This window comes from Tupaia chinensis, unplaced genomic scaffold (genome assembly GCF_000334495.1).
Source record: "Tupaia chinensis unplaced genomic scaffold, TupChi_1.0 Scaffold148242_1, whole genome shotgun sequence".
NCBI classification, from domain to species: Eukaryota; Metazoa; Chordata; class Mammalia; order Scandentia; family Tupaiidae; genus Tupaia; species Tupaia belangeri.
The window spans coordinates 168,023-189,985 of record NW_006208093.1 but is presented as its reverse complement, the minus strand read 5'-3'; the positions used below and the strand labels follow the sequence as shown (position 1 = coordinate 189,985).

At 38.8% G+C, this 21,963-nt stretch overlaps 1 protein-coding gene across 11 annotated transcripts in view; it reads left to right on the top strand.

The window, feature by feature from the left end:
* The window catches only part of BEND7 (BEN domain containing 7), a 153,446-nt gene that overhangs the window by 31,055 nt on the left and 100,428 nt on the right, over positions 1 to 21,963 (top strand). For all 11 annotated transcript variants that reach the window (XM_014584957.2, XM_027769045.1, XM_006170373.3 and 8 more), the window contains 3 exons: positions 2,533 to 2,655; positions 5,909 to 6,174; positions 19,077 to 19,302. In XM_014584957.2, the coding sequence (XP_014440443.1) occupies positions 2,533 to 2,655; positions 5,909 to 6,174; positions 19,077 to 19,302 (615 nt within the window). The remainder of the gene's footprint in view (positions 1 to 2,532; positions 2,656 to 5,908; positions 6,175 to 19,076; positions 19,303 to 21,963) is intronic.

The window sequence follows — 21,963 nt, the reverse complement described above, 5'->3', positions numbered from 1 at the left end:
CTCCTCTGTATGAATAAAAAGCCAGTCCTCTTTAAAATTAGAAAATGATTTATAATGAGTTGGAAAGGGTTGGTTTTGTCCTCTACAAATGATAAAAATAGTACTTAGAATAGTGACAAGCAATAGCCTTTAAGGCTCTCCTAACTCTACTGCCGTGGAAGAGATGATATGAATGGAGTAGAGATCTATGAAAATAGTGGACCCCACATCATTTAGTTTTAAGTAAACAAGTTTTCCAGGACACATTAGAGGTGGTGGATTTACCTTGGAAAAGGTTATTGATATTAATAAAAGTTCCAAACATAAATTTTTACATATCCTTTGAAAACAGATCTTTTTATATATATTGCTTACATAGTTTCAATAGAGATGCACTATTGATGATTGTGACTACTTTGGTACTTCACTGGAGTTATTTGCAAGTTTAAAGTTATAACATCTCGGTTGCTACAACTTTAATGTAAATAATTGTGCCTCTACTGGAAACGTTAAGCTACCTTGAAGTATTTCATGATTTTGGTCTGATGAACTTTCCTACAGTATCCACAAATAATGCATACAGCAGGGTTTAAGTTACATTTAAGTGTGGTGAAACGTGTAACTGGGGGGACAACCTTAGAACTCACCTCGTCCACCTGTGAGAAGGCGTAGGTGCTCCCAGGCTCTTAATCCCCCATTTTACGGTATTAGGCAAGCACTGATGGTGGAGGGAGGCCCTCTAGAGCAGTTCTCCAAACATGGTGTTTTATTTTAAGGTTAATAGGAAGATATTTGTTTAATTAATATTGGGTTGTCAGAAAAGCCATGGTACCCTTTTTGCATAGAAAAAAATACATCATGCCTTTTCTGACAACCCAATACATGGGCAAACAATAGGAGAATACTAGAATAGTTTTATTAAAGGAAATATATTACATTTAAACAATGAAAAAGAGACTATGATGAGGGAAAATAAGAAATGGGAATGGATAAGAGATGGAGGATAGCCTTTTAAATAACTTATATATATTATATATATGTATACACACATTTATATTAAATATATATTTATTTCTATAGACACACATATATATTATTTATATATGTACACACTATTTTTTTTAAGACAAGATCTCACTACGTTGTGATCCTCCTGCCTCAGTCTCCCAAGGTGTTGGAATTACAGGTGCACACTACCGAACAGGCCTGGTGCACAGGCCTTTAGGTTGGATGGAGAATCAGTGTGGGCCTCCCGTGTGGCACCTGCCTGTGGAGCACAGCATCTTAACAGAATGCACCACTGAAACCAGGCCTGGCTATTCTTTAGTAGGTTAGAAAAAAGCCAGTTTATGTACCATTCCGACCCATCAAACTGAAATATATCCCCCAAAGCTTTCTCCTTTTCCAACCATAGCCAGAGAGTATTCTCAGAGTTTTCATGTGTTCATGGTTCTTCATTTTTGAAATAACATGCTTAATATTAAAACTATGCTGGGAACCAGCAGTTAGCGTAATGGCTATGTCGCTGGACTCCCACGTAGTCGACTGCAGTTTGCGTCCTGGACCCGGTGGCTTAAAACTCACGCCGGGCACGTGTGCATGCGTGCCCAAGATCCCGAGGGGAGAATGGAGGAGAAGGGATTGCGGTGTGACCATCCCCCCCTGGAGGGTGATTTCTCGCTTTCTGTCTCTATGTCTCTCTCTGTCTGTCTGGCGAGCGCACGTGCCCTATAGCGAAAATCTCTCCAAAAAAAAAAAAAAAATTAAAACTATGTTTTAATAATTAGACGCCTTAATTCTTTTTTTCCAAATTATTATTTAATTAAATATATTAATTTATTTATTTTAATTTGACCAGAGTGGGACAGAGTGAGAGGATGGAAACCAAGAAAGCAAGCCACAAAGTTTAGGACTTGAACCATGGTTGATCATGTGGGAGTCCATCTCCCTTAACCACCATACCACCTGCCAGCCCCAGACTCTTTCATTCTTTTTAAAATTTATTATTATTATTATTATTACTAATTTTGTTAGAGGGCACATGCTCTCACCAGAGAGAGAGACAGCAAGAAAGCAAATGGCCAGGTCCGGGAACTTGAACCGTGGTTGGCCATGTGGGAGCCCAGCGTCTTAACCACTTTTAATTCTTAATATGAACTCTTGTATGCAACTATGGATTTTTCGTAAGACTGCTCTAAGAGCTGTTTTTTTGTGCAAACTAGCACAAGTGTGTCTATAGTGAATTCTTACCGTATTGTTATATGAGAACAGGTCCGACAATGGGGAGGCCTGCCGTGCCAGCTCATTGTGTGGTGTGTTCACTCTGGCTCCGCCACCCACCACACAGCACGCACCTCACAATAGACAAGCTGGATAATTAGATAATGTCAGGCCCCCAAATTTAGATTGTGAAAATTATTGGGTGAACTTGCCATAGGTACAGTTTTATAATAATTGCACATGCTTCGAAATCTTGTCAAGATGCCTTCTTATTTTATTCCTTATAATTTCTTTTTGTTGTTTTGAGTATGTCATTCTTCTTTTCATGCTTAGGGGAACTTCCAGTGGTGAATTCGTCAGCTGGATCAAACTGCTGTACTTGTAACTGCCAGTCAACGTTGCAGGCCATTCTCCAAGAACTCAAGACCATGAGGAAATTAATGCAAATTCAAGCAGGTACAAGAATCAGGCCTCAGAACAAGTCCTTTGATTTTTAATGCATATCTGACATCTTCAGTGGGGATGTTCATTGTACGTTTTATTCAAGAGTCCTTCCCACCTTGCTGTCCTGCTGTGCCTTTTCAAGTATCCATTTTCTCAGCTTTTTTGCAACCCATTTTTCCTTTAGCAAATCAAATAAATTTTTTATTGCTATGAATACTACTCATATACTTATGTACCTGTACTCAGAATACTTCATCCCATGATCTCCTGGTACTTCACAATCTCAGTTAATTAAATTTTAGAATCATTCTATGTGGAGGAGCCCTTTAGGGAATGTGGGCTTCACTGTTGAAGAAGTTCAAGGGTGTCCGTCAGCAATGAGAAAATTTAAATCTCTGGCTCTGCTTGTGGCTTTGTTCTCTCACACTCAGGGTCTAGTAGCTCAGAGACCCCAATATCTGCCTCCTCTGGTTGTGTCACTCCTCTTTTTGTTTCACTACAGTGAGGCAAATTGTGGAACCGAAGAGCAGATGCTGCGTAGTTCAGGATTGATACCCGGTTTCTCCCGTTCCTGAACCTCCATTCTCCAACCTGTAAATGGAGTGTCTATCTTCCGAGATTGTTTTCAAGATACAATGAGATAGTAAATAGAAATGAACTTTGAAGGCGGGATCGAAGCATCAGGTGTTTCAGTGGTGTGACTTTAAAGCTAATGGAGCATTTCACAGAAGGCTGGAAGTCTCAGTGTTGATTGTAGTGGCAAAGTTTTCCACTTATCTCCATAAGTGGGAAATAAAAACAAAATTTTGGTCACAGGTACAGGAAATAGTAGATCATGTTGTTAAGCCCCCCGCACCCCCCTTTTCCAGAGGAAACTGCTTACTTACAGGAAAATAGCACACCTTATCATGACTGGCATTTCTACCCTTTCATTTTACTGATATTCAGGAAGGTCAGTGTTCAGAAACCATTCCTGGTGCCAGTTAGTGAATTCTAGTAAAATTTTAATATTCAGTGATACGGATTTAATATTAAAAACTTAATACTTACACATATGAGTCGCCTAAGATCCCATTAAAAAGCTAAAAAGATTTTCTGCAAAGCAACATCTTTTTAAGTACTGAATTTGGTTTTCTCCCTAGGGAAAAAGTAAGCATTTTGCTCAGGTCAGTAAGCATTTGACTCACCTTGTTCCATCACAGTAATCTGTGTTCTTATTAACCTGGCAAAGGTTAACATCTACTAAATAAGGGCACTCAGAAGGAAAGGTTACTTTATTATGTACAGATTCTTTTCTCAGAGGAAGAATTTGTTAGCACTTAAGAAAATATGCATATGAAATTGTAATGATTTATTTTGTTACTTAAGCTCCTTACTACTGAAATGGCAAACTACAAATTGCAACCATTTAAATCCTAGACTAAAGCCTTTTTAGAATCTATTAAGTAAATGCCACTTTGTCACCATGTTTTCTTTTCTGAACCTTTGCAGATTACGGAGGTAAGTGATTCCAAAGCTGTAGGATAGCATAAAGGATAAACTGAATAAATTACTTTCCTTTAATTTTCTTAAACTTAAAATTTGTGTTTTGTGAGTAGATTTATTTAAGATTTATTGCCTATAAGATTTGGATTTAAATCATATTTAGAAAGTTTTCACCTTTATTTTAGGGAGAAGACAAGTTCTATCAAGTGATAAGCTTTGAATACCAGAGACTTTGGGCTATGTCCTAGATTTCCAAAAGGAGAAGAAATCAGATAGTTCCAGTATGCTTTAAATCAAAACATTTTTACATTTAATTTAGACTCATGAAGCTGAGAGAGGTTTGCAACCTATATATCTTTTTAAAAAATTATTTATTCATTTTAACTTGACCAGAGAGGGACAGAGTGAGAGAGAGAAAGAGAGAGAAAGAAAGTGAGAAAGCAAGACTAGAGTGAAAAGTAGCTAGAACAGAGATGCGTTCCCAACTGCGGCTGCACATTAGAGTCATTGGAGGAACTTGCACCACACCCATGCCTGGCTCCCACCCCTGGAGATTCTGACTGTCTTAGTCTAGGGTAGGGCTAATTCTGATGTGCAGTCAAGGTCAGGAACCAGTAAGCTGAACTAATTAGTGCATGAGCGGTTAAAACTCCTTCCTGTACTCTTACATAGGACCAGTAGTTGGTTTCTAATCTCTAGATATTGCATTCCAGTCAGAGATAAAAACCTCAGGATCAAAGTGTAAATATTCTTGATTTTTTTCAGACCGATGGCAATAAAGAAGAGAAAGTGACCTATGTTTGTGTGTGTTTAGTGATCTTTAAGTTTTCCTTGGCTTATATTTATAGGATTATTTCTGTTTTTAAAAAAAGGCAAAAAGGCATAGCCTGTGGTCCTATTTAGGAAGTCGTATTAATACATGAGGATTTAAGTAATACTGTCATGTTTTCCAGTTACACTGTCCATCAGAGCGCACCTGTGAAAACTACTCACCACCTTGGATTTCTTTAAATGTGCATTCAGTATGAGTGCTTGGTCCGTGTACTGTGCTTTTCACCTCTGGAACTCAAACTGTTCCTAGATTTTACTAATTTGCTTGACCTTGTATAGAACTATATTATTCCTAGTTTTCAGCTATATAAAACTGAGGTCTAGAGGAGTGACCTGATCTGAAAGTATGTAATACATGATGCCCTGGACATAGTTGGCGTGTGGAGAACATTTGGAGAGCAGGAGATGATGGGGCCTGATTACATGATTGACAGGCTTTTCCCACATGCTTACTGGTCCTTATCATACGATCATTCCAAACGGTTCTGATCATTCTCGCCCACATGAGCATCATTGTTTCATCTTCGTCCATTTTTGCACCAGGAGATTATTAGCAACTGATCCATTTAGCCCCAGATGATAGACTATTTCTGAGATCATTTAAGTTCTAGATTTCTCATTTATTGGGAAATGTCATGTTATTGATAAAGTCATGTTCCATTGTTTTCTCATAGCTCATAGTCCTTTCCTTCCACTGGGTGCTCTAATGATTCACCAGCATTTGGAGCAAGATTTTCTCCTGCATATTTTGCTACCGTTAGGACTTGAAAGTGCTCCAGGGCCTGCATTTGGTATCGTTAAGGTCCAGTGTGAGGTTTATCTTGGTGTGCTTCACGCTTGAGTGAGCCTCATTTCAGTTTCGGTTTGTAGATTAAGTGGATAGACTGAGGATAAATTTTCCCAAGTTAGACACGAGTGCCTGTGCCATGTTTTTGTTTATTGTTCACAGTTGGAACTCAAAACAGACAACAACCCCCAATTTCCCTTATATGCTCCCAGCGAACTGCTGTCTCCCGCAAGAGAAATAAAAAGAAAAAAGTACCCCCAAAGACTATTGAACCTCTTACTGTGAAACAGAAGCCCAGTGTGTTAGAAACTGAGAAGAAGACAGCAGTGGCCTCTGAGCAGTCTGGTCTCCAAGCAGCTGAACACACCTCCACTGAGGGGAGCCCCGTCCTAGGATTTGGCATTGTTCTTGAATCGCCTGCGTCAGATGTAAGTGGATATTTTCTGGCTGCTGACTCTGACATGATACGACTTTCAGGAATTTTATAGTTTTAATATTTTTTCCGTTTGACTAGTTCTTCCCGAGACAGCTAGAGGAACCTGCAGAATACTTGCAGGAAGAAGGAAAGGAAGACTGGTAGTGATTTCCTTGCCTAGAATTTTCTTTTCTGAAAAATATATGCCTTACTTACTTCAGCATACTTCCATTCTTTATCTCTGAAAGAAGAAGGATGGTGTAAATAATCTGCTCACCAATTTCTTTAACATTTTTAATTTTGAAGTGGCAGTTTTCAATTTCCTCAGTGTAGAGAACTGAAAGAACATAATTAAATCCTTTTTAGATGGGCATAAATGAACAGAACCATACAGATAAGGTCACACCTTTCTGGAAACACAAACTAATAATAAAAAAGGAGCAGTAGTGCTAATTCTGTTTTATAGATGCAAGCTACACTGCTAATTAGGTGGTAGTGCCATGCCGTTTACTCTGTGTAATGATAGGTTAATGCTCTGCAAAGGTTTTTCTAATTTAATATCATAGCCAGAGTGTTGTTGCCATCTAGGCTGGTGGGTTACTTGGGAGATGGCCATCCGACTTACTCTATTTTATACTCATAGGATCGTAAATGAATTTCTTTAATAATGTGCTATATTTGCAATTGCATGCTCTATTTACAATATCTTTATCTAAGTACATTTATCTTGTGAACCCCAACACGTTAGGAGAGTTCTTAAAATAAATAAGAATGAGTGATCTATTATTATCAGATTGCATAGGATGAGAATCCTGCTGAGAACTCCCACAGGCCTGTATGGGATTAGAGTTTGGTCCTACCTTTTAAACTTTAAATAAGAAACAGATTGCTATTTTTTTTTTTTTTAATGTTCACTTTCCAATTGTAGAGAGAGTTTTCAAGTATATACCCACACTGGGCTTTAGTAAAGGGAGGTGACAAAAATAATCATCTTGGGACTTCTTTTAGACTAGAAAGACCATTTTAACTTTTACCCAATCTTTAGTATTAAAGGAGTATTTTTTAAAAGTCTATGGATACACAATACAATTGTTAAGTTCTAGATTAAACATTTATTTAAAAAAATTATTAATGATGTTAATATTCTACCTTGAGCCATCAGCTCATTTGATTATAAATCACATTGTTCTTGCAAATAAGGCTCCAGATCAAACCTCAGATACATCACAGATTAGGAAACAAATGTAAATTTTACTTTACAACTCAGAGTATATTCAATTTTAAGTAGTTTTTAATCTTACCTTTATATTTTCCTTAAATTGTCTAAGCATTCTTTTCTGAGAGACATTGATATATAAAGAACAATAATTTGAGGTATGTAAATAATCTCCCAAATGAGTCAATCAAATGCTAATGACTTAAATTCTCCTTTTTGAAATTGTAAAGCTCCAAATGTACTTTAGAGATAAAGTGAGAAATATTTGATAAAGGCCTATGTGCTTTAGTTAAATGGAATAGAATAGAATTTTTATTATCTTGGCCAATATCTTACCATTTTATTTGTATATGCTATACAAATAAAATGAAATAGTTTACTTCTTATTCATGGTTACTTTTGTTAACAAGAGCTGTTAAATTTGATAAAAATTCAGAATAGTTCATGAAAACCCAGTTAGGTTCTGATTATCTCTGAAGAATAAGATGCTTCCAAAGAGAAGCAAAATTATCAGTACAGGTCTTTACATACTTACATGCATATCTTTATGTTATACAGCTTGATATACCCCTTGATTCATCCTTTCAGCAGGGACGTAGCTTGCACCTAGAAAACATGGCAGTGAGTCTCAGCGTGGATGAGGAAGTGCTATGGATGGATAATGCTCGCTGTCTAGGCTGTGCTGTCCCTAGCAGGCAAGAGCAAACTGACTGCTGTCAGTGATGGGACCATCAATGCTAAGTCATCTCAATTTAGCTGACCTTCTAGTTTTCTATTATTTATTAGCCATGAGCTTTTTACAAGTTGGTGGAAGTCCAGAGGAGAAAACAGAAAATAGATAATAGACTTACTGGACTTATTCTGTAATACAGGCCAGAGAAAATAGAAGCAGGTGGGAATTACGTCTTTGAAAATGGGCTCTAAGAAGTCCCCAGCATTGGCAGGTCAGATTCAGAGTGATATGACTAAATGAGTGATCCACTGTTGCTAGAACAGCTGTCTGGCTGGTGTTGGTAAAAGCAGGGAATGAAAGCCCTAGTGTACCATGCCAAGGCCTTCAGTCTATCTTGTGGGCACTAGGGAGCCATGGCAAGTTTCAACTAGAGAAGTAATACTACCTATGTTTTATAATAGCAACTGGAAGAGCATGGTAGGTGATAGAGAATGGAGAGGAAGGTAATTACAGTCTACCAGGCAAGAGATATGGGATGTGAGGGGAGGGGGGTGCAGTCTGAACAAGAGCAGTGCACCTGAAGAGGAGAGATGAGGACTATCTAGGAGAGCTGGTGACTGAATGGAAAGTAAACTCCATGTTTCCATCTTGGAAAACTAGATTGTTTACCAGCTAGAACTTATGATTTTAACTGAGATAGATGAGCAAAAGCGGAAGTAGGTGTTCAGTTTTGGATGGAAAAGAAAAGGGAGTTTAGTAACTTCAACGTGTCCATTAGACACGGGGAGCACAGGAGAAAAGCTGGCATTAGAAACCATGAAAAAATGACACATATGATCTGTGCTTTATTAAATATAAAGTGTTTACTGTGAGTTTTTATAAATTTGGGATATACTAAGTGGTCCTTTTTATTCTGTCACTTGCAGTGCCATACATATTTACATATTTGTGGCACAAATACAAGGACCTGTGTGGGACTGTAGATCACTGCAGGTAGACCACCATTCTCTTTCTGATAGCAATTGTGGAAAAACACTAAGTTCTAACTGAAACCAATTGACATGTCAACACTTCAGAGTGATATGAGCGTTAAATGATAGGTAGTATATGGGAATATCCTGTCGCAGTTCCTGGCACATAAAAGGTACTCAATAAATGTTATTTATCTAATCTGTAAATGATGAAACATCTGCATTTGCATTAAGCACAGAATACAAAATAAACTTACAAAACATGGGGCCTAGGACTTGGCTTTAATTAGAACCCCTCCTCACTTAAATTACTGTGTACTTATTATTCTTTTCTGTACTTAACTCATCCCTCCTTCAAGGTCCTAATACGATTTGAACAATCTTCCTTTATAGAACTTTCTTGTAATCATTTGCATGGTTTCCTATCTTTCTACCCCAGCTTCTAGAATGAGGACTAACTAGTAAGAATAACGATAATAATATGCAGGTGCCATCCTGTGCTAAATTAATTCTTTCATTAATCCTTGCTCTTTTATAGAAACTCTGCATAGCTTCACACAGCCAGGGAAGGTAGAGCTGGGCCTCCAAGTCAGTCCTGCCATCTGCCCTTATCAACTGTGTGGAGGTCTTCTGGGTGCCTGCCGTAGCTCAGTTCTTGCACATGAAGAATACTCAGTAACTGTTTTAGGGATGATTATGTTATTAAAGAAAACTGAAAGATTAGACTATAGCCATTAGTTATGTATACTTGGAAGTTTCTTGAAGATAACTTTATGATGAAGGGAGCAGGCTCCAAGGCCAGGCTGCCTGGGTTAGGATCTCTGCTTCGTGACTCTGAGCAGTGACCATAACCTCTCTTCATTCATCTTTCTCTCTGTAGAATGGAGATACTAATAAAAATAATGCTTACCTCATGGAGTCGGCACTTCAGAAGAATTCAGTGACGTCATCTATGGAAAGCAGTTAAGAAAGTGCCTGGCACATTTCAGATACTCAATAAATATTGTTTCTTTTTTAATCCTAGCAATTCTACCTAAATACTTTTATGGGAACAAATACAAAGATTTTAGGTAAACTTATCTATGTGTGTAAATGAACAAATACACATGAAAAAATAGTTTAAATTGTTAAAAATATTTTTAAAAATAGTTAAAAAGAAAGTGGTCAAAAATGTTTCTCTTTTGGGGACAAGATTATTTGACCCTTTGTAAATTAGCACATTAAATAAAATTCATACTTGTATTACACAGAAGTAAAAGCAGAAACAAAAACCAGATTTCAGGTTTACATACAGTACTCAGTTCTTTCTTCATGAGCTCATAACCTAGTGCTCTACTGGTACTGAGCCAAGACACTTGTTAATTTCTTATAGTCACTGTTTCGCAATACTAGATATATATAATTTTTTTGGAAAGGTTTTTGCCATAGGGCGTGTGCACTCGCCAGAAAGACAGAGAGAGACAGAGAAACAGAAAACAAGAAATCCCTCCCTCCCCCGCCAGGGGGGATGGCCACACCACAATCCCTTCTCCTCTATTCTCCTCTTGGGATCTTGGGATCTTGTGCATGCATGCACATGTGCCCAGCATGAGTCTAAGTCACCGGGACCTGGACTCGAACCGCGGTTGACTACATGGGAATCTAGCAACATAGCCATTATGCTAACTGCTGGTCCCGTAGATACATTAATTTGTGTTTTTCAGGCCATATCTACATGGTCTAAGTTTGTTTTGTAGTTGTTGCTTCTTGTTTGGCTTGTTTTATGGCTTTGGTGAAATACTTAAACCAAAATAAAAAATATTTTTGTAAGAATTTTTAATAATATAATGTTTTCTACTTGTAGTTACTAGGAATGTTCTTCAGTAATCCTACCTAGATTACGTTCATTTAAAAATTTTCAGAAGATAAGTCTATGGCTATTCATCAGTGTAAGATAATTTTGTTTTTTTGTGTCATTCTTCTTTTTTTTTTTGGTCATAGGGCCCATGGGCTTGCCAAAGAGAGACAGAGGGAAGAAAGTGAGGCATCACCCCCACAAGGGGGATGGCCATGCAGCAGTCCCTTCTCCAGTGTTCTGTTGGGTTTTGGGCACACACATACGCACATGCACCCAGTGTGGTTTCAAGCTGCAGGTCTGGGATTCAAACTATGACTGGCCATGTGGGAGTCTAGCACCCTAACCACCATGCCATGTGCTTGGCTTCATGTATCATTCTACTTAAAGTAAGCAATTTAAAGCAAACTGGTACTTTCAACGGAAATAGATTCTGAATTCAGAATCTGTTTTTTATCTTCTTCTTAGCCCAATAAATGATCTATTGGGAACTAGACAAGTAAATCAAGCAAGCAATTTTTCATTCATTCACTGACACATTGAAATTGAGCCAACATACAAGGAGACTTTAAAAATTTGGTGGGAAAGTGAAATTAAAGTACAAGTTTACTTTGCAAAAAAATTTGAAATCCCTGCATGTTTTTTATAGTATACATTTTATATGAACTTTTTGAAGACTCCTTGTGTGTGAGTTTAAGTTCTAGCACACAGTACTTGTGTCATATCTTCATTTCATCATGTATTTAGTGGATAACCTTAAACAAATTACTTAACCTCTCTAAGTCGTAGTTTTGCTTCTGCAAATTAGGGATTAAAATGGTAGACACTTCTGGGGACCAGCAGTTAGCATAATGGCTATGTCGCTGGACTCCCATGTAGTTGACCACGGTTTGAGTCCCAGGCTCAGTGGCTTAAACTCACGCTGGGCACATGTGCGTGTGTGCCCAAGATCCCAAGAGGAGAATGGAGGAGAAGGGATTGCAGCATGGCCATCCCCCCTGGGGGGTGATTTCTCACTTTCTGTCTCTCTGTCTCTCTCTGTCTTTCTGGCAAGCACATGCACCCTATAGCAAAACCCTCTCCAAAAAAAGAAAAAGAAATTGGTAGCCACTTCTTACAGTAAGAATTAAATTGGAAAAATCCACGTGATGTACATTAGCCTTAGGTCTAGAATATAACAGGTAGGAAATACATGTTAATTGTATCACTAATTTCCATGGCGTACTGATGTTACTGAAATAGTTCTTGCCCTTCAAAGAATGCATGGGAGAAAATTGACAATAATTGCACCACTGGAGGACTTAAACTTCAGTATAGGCAGCCAGAAATCCCTTGTTGCCTGGGAGGCAGCACTGCCCTGTCTGGAGGGGCAAGGATAGGCTGGGTGCTTCTTGGAGGAGCAATTTCGGGGAGTTAGGAGGAAAGAAGCTGGATTGCAGTGGTTAAAATCCTATGTATTACACATTTTAGCTCAAGTATCTTTAGCATAAATCAAGCCCTTGTCTTCAGAGTCATTAATTTATTACCTGAGAAAGGAAAAAGCTAAAAACATCTCTAAAAGACCGAAATGTCTCATTATGCAAGTGCATAAAAAAACTTTCAAGGGACCAAACTGTTGTCTTTTCTAAAATTAAAATCTTAGTTCTACTAGAATTTTGTGAAATAAAAAAAAATATATCTGTAAAGAATTGGCTCTTTAATGACTTGTAATTTTTATATTATTCAACATCAAATATATACTAGCATATAGATTATGCATACTTTTTGATAGAACATTGGCTGAGCATTTTTTTTACAGAGCATCCGCCTTGCATTATCAGTCTTGATGTAGGACATCCAGCATCTTCTGCGTCACCAGCACTAGGACTCTCGGCTCTGCCGTGTCTCGAGACCATGCCTGCTCTTGAGCTGCATAATAGGAAAGTTGTCCTAGGTGGACCGATGAGAGCAGGCCCGCCTTTCAGTCTCATGTCTCCTGTGGCCACCCAGCTCATTGGCCGTGGTCTCATCACAGCATCTAAGAAATGGTAACAGTGATTCCTGCTAAATCTCCTTGGAACAGGCCTGAGTTTTAGAGAACTATTTTAGTTTTTCACAAACCTACTTGGTCTACAGATCACATTTATGAGCAAAAGGAAATCAGTGATGGGTTTTTAAAAAGTTTTTAATTTATTTCTTCAGTGACAGAGGGAAACTGGGGGAGGGAGGAAGGAAGAGAGAGACAGATCTAACAAGATCCTCACGGCACATTCCTATCCCCACCTCAGTCAGCTAGGATCCTGGGCACACGTGTGCCCCCAGTGTGCACAGAGAGCCCTCAGGATGCGAACCTGATCTCAGCATCACAGAGTGATGCACCACTACTGTGCCACTGCGGCTAGCCCTGGTGGTGGTTTTGTGTGTTGTTTAATTTTCTTTTTAAGTTGAAGCTTGTTTTTCTAGAAATATATCTGGTATATTGCTAAATAACTAAGAGTAAAGGATCATTGTACACAGTAGCATTATAAACAAAAAGATTAAATTTATATTCTTTAAATATTCTTAAAAATCCTTTTATATAGTTTTTCAGTATAAAATCGGTCAGTCTTAGTCAGTAGAATACTGCCTCTGATCATCTACAGTTTTCTTCCAGTTTCAGTTCTGAGCCAGTCTGAGACATGCCTAACCAGCCTAATCCCATCACCACGTGGTCTCATACAAACTACTTTGTCCATGTGCCTATAAATGTGGGTATTGTATGATACATGGCATTTACAAACTATTGTGTGTAGTTTATTAATTTGCAATTGAAAATCTGGGGCTAATGCCAAATATGAATATTCATGTACTTCTTTTTATTCTTTTAACTGATGACTACATGTAGCTTTTTATTGTGTCTTACTGTAATTTGGTATTGATCATACCTCATATAAAACAGCTATGTCAGAAATGTTTCCTCTGTGATTAATTTATATAATCTCCTTAAAATTGTCTCACTTTCTTTTTTTTAACTTGTATGGGGGAATCCATTTATATGCTTATATGAACTTGAGGGAAATCGTTTTGTTCATCGAGTTCCACCCAAACTACATCTTGACCCTAATTATTTCTGAGCTAATGGAGATCCCAGTAGATATGCAAAGAAACAAAATAGTTATTTATAGGTCATTTATGACTACAGGTAATTTTTTTTATCTCTAGAACTTTACCCAGTGTAAGATTTAATGCCACTGGTTATGGAAAATTAAACATTTGGTACATTGTTGTTCTAAGTGACTAAGGTATATAAGATAGCCAAGACATATATAAAAATCCAAATTTAGAGTGGGAATTCACTTTTTTTTTTTTTTTTTTTAGAGATTTTTGCTATAGGGCATGTGTGCTCACCAGAGAGACAGAAAACAAGAAAGCACCCCTAGGGGGAATGGTCACACTACAATCCCTTCCCTGTTCTCCTCTTGGGATTTTAGGCGTGCATACGCCCATCATGAGTTTCAAGCCATTGGGTCTGGGACTCAAACCATGGTCAACCATGTAGCAGTCCAGCACCTTAACCATTATGCCACCTGTTGGCCTCATAGACTCATCTTAAAATGAAGACTATAAATATTATATATTCTGCCCCCTACTGTGAATGTCATCATCTACAGAGTATATTAGTTTTGTTTTGTTTGTTTGTTTGTTTGTTTTGTTTTTGGAAAGGTTTTTACTATAGAGCACGTGCACTCTCCAGAGAGACAGAAAGCGAGAAAGGGATGGCCACACCACAATCTCTTCTCCTCCGTTCTCCTCTCGGGATCCTGGGCATGCAAGCACACACGCCCAGTGTTAGTCTAAGCCACTGGGTCCTGGACTTGAACCATGGTCGACTACATGGGAGTTAAGCAACATAACCATTACACTAACTGCTGGTTCCCAGAGTATATTAGTTTAGTAATAAATAGACTCTATAAATTAGTGTATTAGCCATCTGTCTTGACCTGTGTGTCAAAGACTGAAACTGTCAAGGGATGTCTAGTTTTTAAACTAGCATTCATGGGGCCAGTATATGGCATAGAGGTTAAGATGCTGAACTCCCACATGGCCAACAACATTTCCAGTCTGGACCTGGAGGCTTAAAAATCACTGTAGGCACATGTGCATGCATGCCCAAAATCCCAGGAGGAGAAGGGATTGTGGTGTGGCCACCCCATCTGGGTGGTGATTTCTCACTTTCTCACTGTTTCTGTCTCTCTCCAGGAAGTACACATGCCCTGTGGCCAAAACCTTTAAATAAATAAGTTAATTAATTAAATGGCATTCATTCAGAATAGTGTTGGTTTCTATGATAGGTATCATTAGTAAGCAAAGAGATCTCATTTAAACTAGAGCCAGTAAACAAAAAGAAGAAATTCAGTGATACAAATACATAGTTTTTAACCTGTTTTTATTCATATGTTCAAAGTGGTAAATCATTATATGTTGGTAATCCACTATGTTTATAAAATGGAGGAAATAAAAAAGTTTCATAGTGAAAAGCTGAGATTAACTTGTCTTTCTTCGGTTTCAGAAGATAAAGCTACCCTTTTATTCTTTTAGAGGATTGTTGCTTTGTGGCACCTGGTAGACCAAGCTTTAGCATGTATTCACGACTAGCTAAGAACTGAATGGGAAAGAGGTAGGGAGGCCAGGAGAGGACAGAGCTGAGGCCCCTTTGCCCTTGCTGCTGCCATCTCACTAATCAAACTCTCTAATTCTGGGTGAAGTGCTTACAAGTGGGTCAGGTCATGGTCCTTGATCTGGAAAGAACAGTTGAGATAACGGCACTTATCTGGCAGTAGAAAGAAGAATAGAAAGCAGTGACTTCTGCATTGGATGGTGTCATGGAAACCAAAGTACTATGATGCCACAGGAAGTCTCTCAGCTCCACAGAAACCTCCAGATATTTTGTTTTAAGGGTCATAGCAGATGCAAAAAACCATACCTATACCTCTGTCTCCTACATCCTACCTACAAGGAGCAATGGAGTGCTGTCCTATCCCTCCCTGAGCCCTGTGAGCCCCCACCCCCTTTTATCCTCCAGCAGCTGAATCCTACCTGATGTGGACAACCTGCGTTCTTCCCTGCCTTGTGGTGGTTGTCACTTTCTACCTTGTGTGTTAGGTACCCATGTATATGTCTCATCTCCAGAGCCAGCCTTTAAGTTCCTACAACCAATAGGTGTCAAATCAATTGGGGCAGTGCTCCACCAATAGGTGTCAAGTCATTTGGGGCAGTGCTCTCCAAGTAGTCTGCCCCTGGAGTTGCATCTGAACTGTAAGAAGAGGACGCTGGAGCCATGCATGACAGGCTTTCTAACCCACTTCCTTTATATAGGGATGCAAGACCTCTGCATCAACTCTAGTCATCTTGAGTGAGTTCTTAATGTTTTATTTATCCTGACAGTTATCCATTGGACATTAAATGGGTGCTTGGCACTCAAGGTACGAAAGAGTGCCCATCCTGATTAGAAACACAAGGTCCTCCTCTAAATAAAGGCAGTGTGAAAAGTGCCATAAACATAGTTCATGGAAACTACGTAAATGCATGAGAGGGAGTGACTAGTTCTGCCTGGTGGCTCACTCAGGTCAGTTTTTCTCAGAGGAGGGCTCGAGTCCTAAGGATGAATTGAAAGGGGAAAGCCTTTTCCCCTTCCTGAAAGAGATCAGGAGGCTGAGTATTTTAAGCACCTGTTTAGTGATATCAGAATCAAGCCAAGTTACATGACTGAGGTAAGCTAGTATCCTTCCCTTTCCACTTGTGTAATTTAAGAGCTTCTGGACCACCTGATCCTCAAATAGCTATGAGTAGCTGCTTCTATTGGATCATCAGAAAAGTCACAATGCATTTTTGCATAGAAAAATATAGAAAAATATGTCATGACTTTTCCAATGACCCAATATGAGATCAACTTGATTTTTTTTAAAAGAGGCTTTCAAATGATATAGGAGCACGCAGGAAAAATCTGAAACCTATTCATTTAGGATTAAAGTTCTACATACAGCCATAGTATGTGCAAATAAAATTTTAGCTATAAATAAAGCTCCATCTCAGATTATAATGGTAAAACTCTCTCAATCCCAGTATTTCCACAATGAATCATTCAGCTAATGTTTATCAAGTGCCTGGTGCGTGTCACCGTCTGTTCTGGGAATGAGATGTATTGCCTTCAGCTCCCATCAGTGTCTTCTACAGGCCTCATCCAGCAAGCTGCAAGATGCAGAAGGGGAAAATCTGACAGCACTGTTTCTGTAGTGGTATTTACCAAAAATTCAGAAGCCAAAATTTTAAAGATAAGGTAGCACAGAGAAATGAGGTGACTCTCTGAACAATCTGTCAAAAATTTTTGTTTTAGAGAGGCAGGGCCCAAATAAAGGGCCCTCCTTTATTATCCAGATCATCTAAGCCATGCTCCTAGCACTCTTTACTTTGACTGTACTGTGCTGGGCATTTTGACCAATTAAAGGACAGGTAAAAATAATAATTCCTATTCTCCAGAGGAGAAACTAATCCCAAATCTTCACATTTCTGATGTGATTTAGAAAGCCTTTAAGCAGGGCCAGCCTTGCAAAGTGATAACTATGAGACCTAAGAATAATCTTTGATACTACATTTTACTTAAGTGAGGTTTTCTTCTGACTTTTTTTCCTAATAAAAGTTTCCTAGTTGCATTTCTTCATATGAAAGTTACTTAAGACTACCATGTTATAACCAACAGTAAATGACTTAATAGTTTAGATTTTTGACTAATGAACTTTTACTATTCACTAAGAATTTATTGAGTGCCTACTATGTGCCAGGAGATATAAAGTCTGAGTTTCAGGCATCAGGAAAGGCTGCTATCTGATAAATAGCTCTCATACAGTGCACTAAATACAGGATATACATATGTCAGATAAGCAATAGTAGCAGAGTATGCAGCTGCCTCCTTGGGTAGGAAGAAGTTAGGAAAGGTTTGGAACTGAAATGATGTGAGCTGGGTTGAAAGGTGAAAAAGCAAATTGTAAACAGCCTTGGCATGGTGATGGAGAATACATTACTAGTATCTGAGCTTGTATCATCTTATGCTTGAGCCCAAGATGAAGGCACTTTATAGGTCTTCTGATCCTGTGCCCAAATCATGAAATCCCTGACAGGGAAGCAGTGTGACTAGTGCATTGACTTTTCAAATGTGCATTGGGACATAGCTGTAGACCAGCACTCTTCAGTCTTTCCAGCACCAGAGACCAGCCTCCTGGAAGACAATCCGTCCACGGACTGGGTGGTGGGTAGGATTGGTCCTGGGATAACCCAGGTGCACCACAGCCACCATGCACCCCATTTCCACCACTACCATGTTGCAATATACAGTGAAACAATCACACAGCAATTGAGCGTGTGTTCCCATGAGAATCCAGTACTGCTGCTGATTCAACAGGGGGCGGAGCCCAGGCGACAATGCAGGTGGTAGGGGGGTGGCTATAAACAGACAGATCCTCCCTTGCCTTCCTGTCACTCACCCACCCACTCCTGCATGGCCGTGCATCCCCTGTTTTAGCCTTTCCTCTCAGTGATGAGGAGTGGATTGAAACTGCCTGAGGAACCACCTCATCATTTGTATGTATTGGATTATGTAAGTTTTCATTGGTGGGGAAAACAGTGCCCAACTAATACCACTGGCATACTAGAAAGTGCAGCAGTAGCCACGTGTTTATGTCCTTAGTTGGAAGAAATTAAACTATTAAATGTATGAGAAAGTGATCTGTAAATTGTAGTGAACTAAGCACATTTTAATTATTTTTGTTTATTGTTACAATCTCTTTGGGCCTAGTTCCCTCATTTACAAAGTGAGAGTGCCCAGTTTCAGTAGTGTAGTGGTTATCATTTGCCTAACAAAATGAGGATGCTCCAGGTAGAAGCCTCAAGTCCCTTTAGCTCCAGAATGATACGATTTTGTGATTATCCAGCCTCCTCTGGACTGTTTCTAAGAACAGGAATGCTTTTTCTGTATACTCCATTCCATTGCTTTTGACAAGATTAAATACTGGAATTAGAGCATCTGTTGTATGAATGATAAATAGTCATTGGTTTTGTAAATTACAAATACTGCCATACAGAGCTGAGACTGTATCATTTGTGGCATGTGGACATTTAAATAGCTGGTGATGTTTTCTTGTTGCACATATGCCCAAAGTCAAATGCTTCAAATCTTGCTTTTAATAAAATATTTATGTTCTTTTGGTAGCCAGAAGTGCAACTTGCTGAAGGCTTTGATGTGTTTATGCCTAAATCTCAGCTGGACTCTATATTGTCAAACTACACTCGCTCAGGAAGTCTTCTGTTTAGAAAACTGGTGTGTGCATTTTTTGATGACAAGACTTTGGCTAACTCCTTACCCAATGGGAAGAGGAAAAGAGGACTCAATGACAACCGGAAAGGACTAGACCAAAATATTGTGGGTGCAATAAAAGGTTGGTCTGCATCATTTCATTTTATGGGTTCTTTGTTGAGCTTTGCCTTCATTCCATAAAGGTGCAGCTGAAATTGTGTAAACTAACTAGAGGCTTATTTTATTTGCCATTGGTGATTTACCCATTGTCATGGCTTTTGGGTATGACCTCTGTCACTCACCACCCCAAATACCACTAGAATTTGGTAATTCAAGGTGATGGTAATTGGTAAAATAAAAGCCAGTTTGATCTGTTGCAGAACCAAAAAAGGTTTTTCCTATTTGTCTTCTAAAATGAAAGTATTTTTCTTTTCAGTAATTTCTAACTAAGAACTTCATCAGCATAAGATTTCACTTAAATTGTAGTTGTAAATAAGAATAAAACTGTAATACTTTTTATTTTCTAATTAAGTAAATCAGTTCTCTCCAAAGTTCAAAAGTAACTTTTCCAGGTCATTGTTTCTAAGAACATTTTACATTTAAATGAACCCACTATGAAGCCAAACTCTGTGCATACCCTCCCCCCCAATTCGCAGCCTACTTCGCTCCTTCCTGTTTTGTGACACGAAGTCAGGCCAGCTACACGGAGACACCGCTGTGGGGCTCTCTCCCTCCACTCCTTAAGACATGTCTGTTTTCCACTGTATCACAATAACCTGGAGGTCCGCTTGTGAGTGTATCTTAATTTATATCCAGTTTCACATCTAGAGCTATTGTAGTTCTTAACTTTGACTCAGGCCTTAATTAAAACTAGAATAAATGACAAGGACATTCTCTACTGGCTCAGTTCTGCATTGTTTGGCTTGTATAGTAGGACTAACCCAGAGAGTCTCCCTGCTCCCTCCAGTGCCCAGTTATCCTGCAAAGTGAGTGCATGAATCGATTAGCCCCTGAAAGGTCTCTAGAAATCCACAATTAACTTTATAAAATAATACAATTTTGGGCCAGCAGGTGGGGTGGTGGTTAAGGTGACTGGATCCCACATGACCAGCTGCACAGTTTGAGTCCCTGACCTAGTGCCCTGAAAAACATGCTGGGTGTGTGTGGGCCCCAAATCCCAAGAGAATAATGGAGGAGAAGGGATTGTGGTATACCATCCTCCCTGAGGGATGCTTTCTCATTGTCCCTCTGTCTCACATCTCTCTCTAGTGAGCATATGCACTTTACATTTTTTTTAAGGAATCATTTTATTTAGCTTTATTTAGTTAGTTAGTTTATACTTTGACCAGGGGAGGACAGAGAGAGAGAGAGAGAAAGTAAGAAAGCAAACCACCAGGTCCAGGACTCAAACTGTGGTCAGCCATCTGAGAGTCCAGCACCCCCAACCACCATGCCACCTGCTGGCCCCCAATGTGTTTTTTTAAGTAGAATTTTTAAATGGAGTTAGCAAGTACCTGATACCCTTCGTCCTTGACCAGAAGGACGTAAGCTTCCATTAACAGAAAGTTTCTCATACTCCATCATAATTTTTTCACTTAAAATGACAGTGGAGTTGTATTAAATAAGAAAAGCTACACAGATATCACAATCTATGCCATTTTTGAAAAGAATGATTCAGCCTAAAGTGACACTAAAAATAAGATTACAGGATTTAAAAAATGGTCAATGATGTAACTGGGACTTGCCGAAATGAAGAAGAGTCTTGTTTCTATTTAATCTGGCTAAAGGCCTTCTTAAAACACAAAGGTCAAGGCTACTGAGCTTTTCTGAAATACAGCCAGGAATTCTTTTAATTTTCTTTCTTTCTTTCTCTTTCTTTCTTCCTTCTTCTTCTTTTTTTTTTTTTTTTTTTTTTAAGACAGCATATTAACATGAAAGCATTTGGAAATTTAGGAAACCATAAATGACCATATTCTAATTTAATGGAATTACCCTAATAATAGATGGTAGAAGTATTACCCTAATAGTAGATGGTAATGAAATAAATTATTACAGGTAGACTGTAACCACATACGAGAGTTTGAAAAAGTGTGTTACAAACAAAAATAGAGGGTGTACCTTAATTTCCTCTACAGCCCTACTCTTTAGATAGAAATAAAAATGGCAGTGAGTGGTGGGCAGTGGCTGGTACCGTGGTAAAACACAATGCACTGTGAGGCTGACCCATATGAAAGGTTCTGGGTTCTGGCAGAACCTATGGCCTCGTGGCAAATGGAGCCGGGTTCCATATGACTGACTGCATGGTTTCAATCCCAGCCCTGGAAGCTTGAAAAACACACTGGATGCATGTGCATGCATGCCCCAAATCCTGATGGGATGAGAAAATGAAGAAGGGATTATGGCATGACCATACCCCATGGGGCGGGGGAGTTGTGCTTTTGCCCTCTCTGTCTCTCTGTCTCTCCCTGATGAACACATGTGGCCTCTGGCAATTTTTTTTTTTTTTTTTTTTAAGGAAAAGTTAAGTTCTGGATTCAAATCCAGAAACCTCCCAGGGTACTCTGGACACTTCTGTGTTCATGATCCAGGGCTGACTGAAGCTGGGGGTGGCATCAAGACCCTGTTGGGGATGCTGTCTCTCTGTCTTTCTCTCTTGTGTATGGAAGAAATAACTAAATAATCTTTAAAAATAATGGCAATGAGGTCTTTACTCCTAATATATAATAAAGCAAAATCAAATCAAAGGACTTAAAATTTCCACATACTTGTTTTATTGTTGAATTAAGTCTGTCATCACAATTCT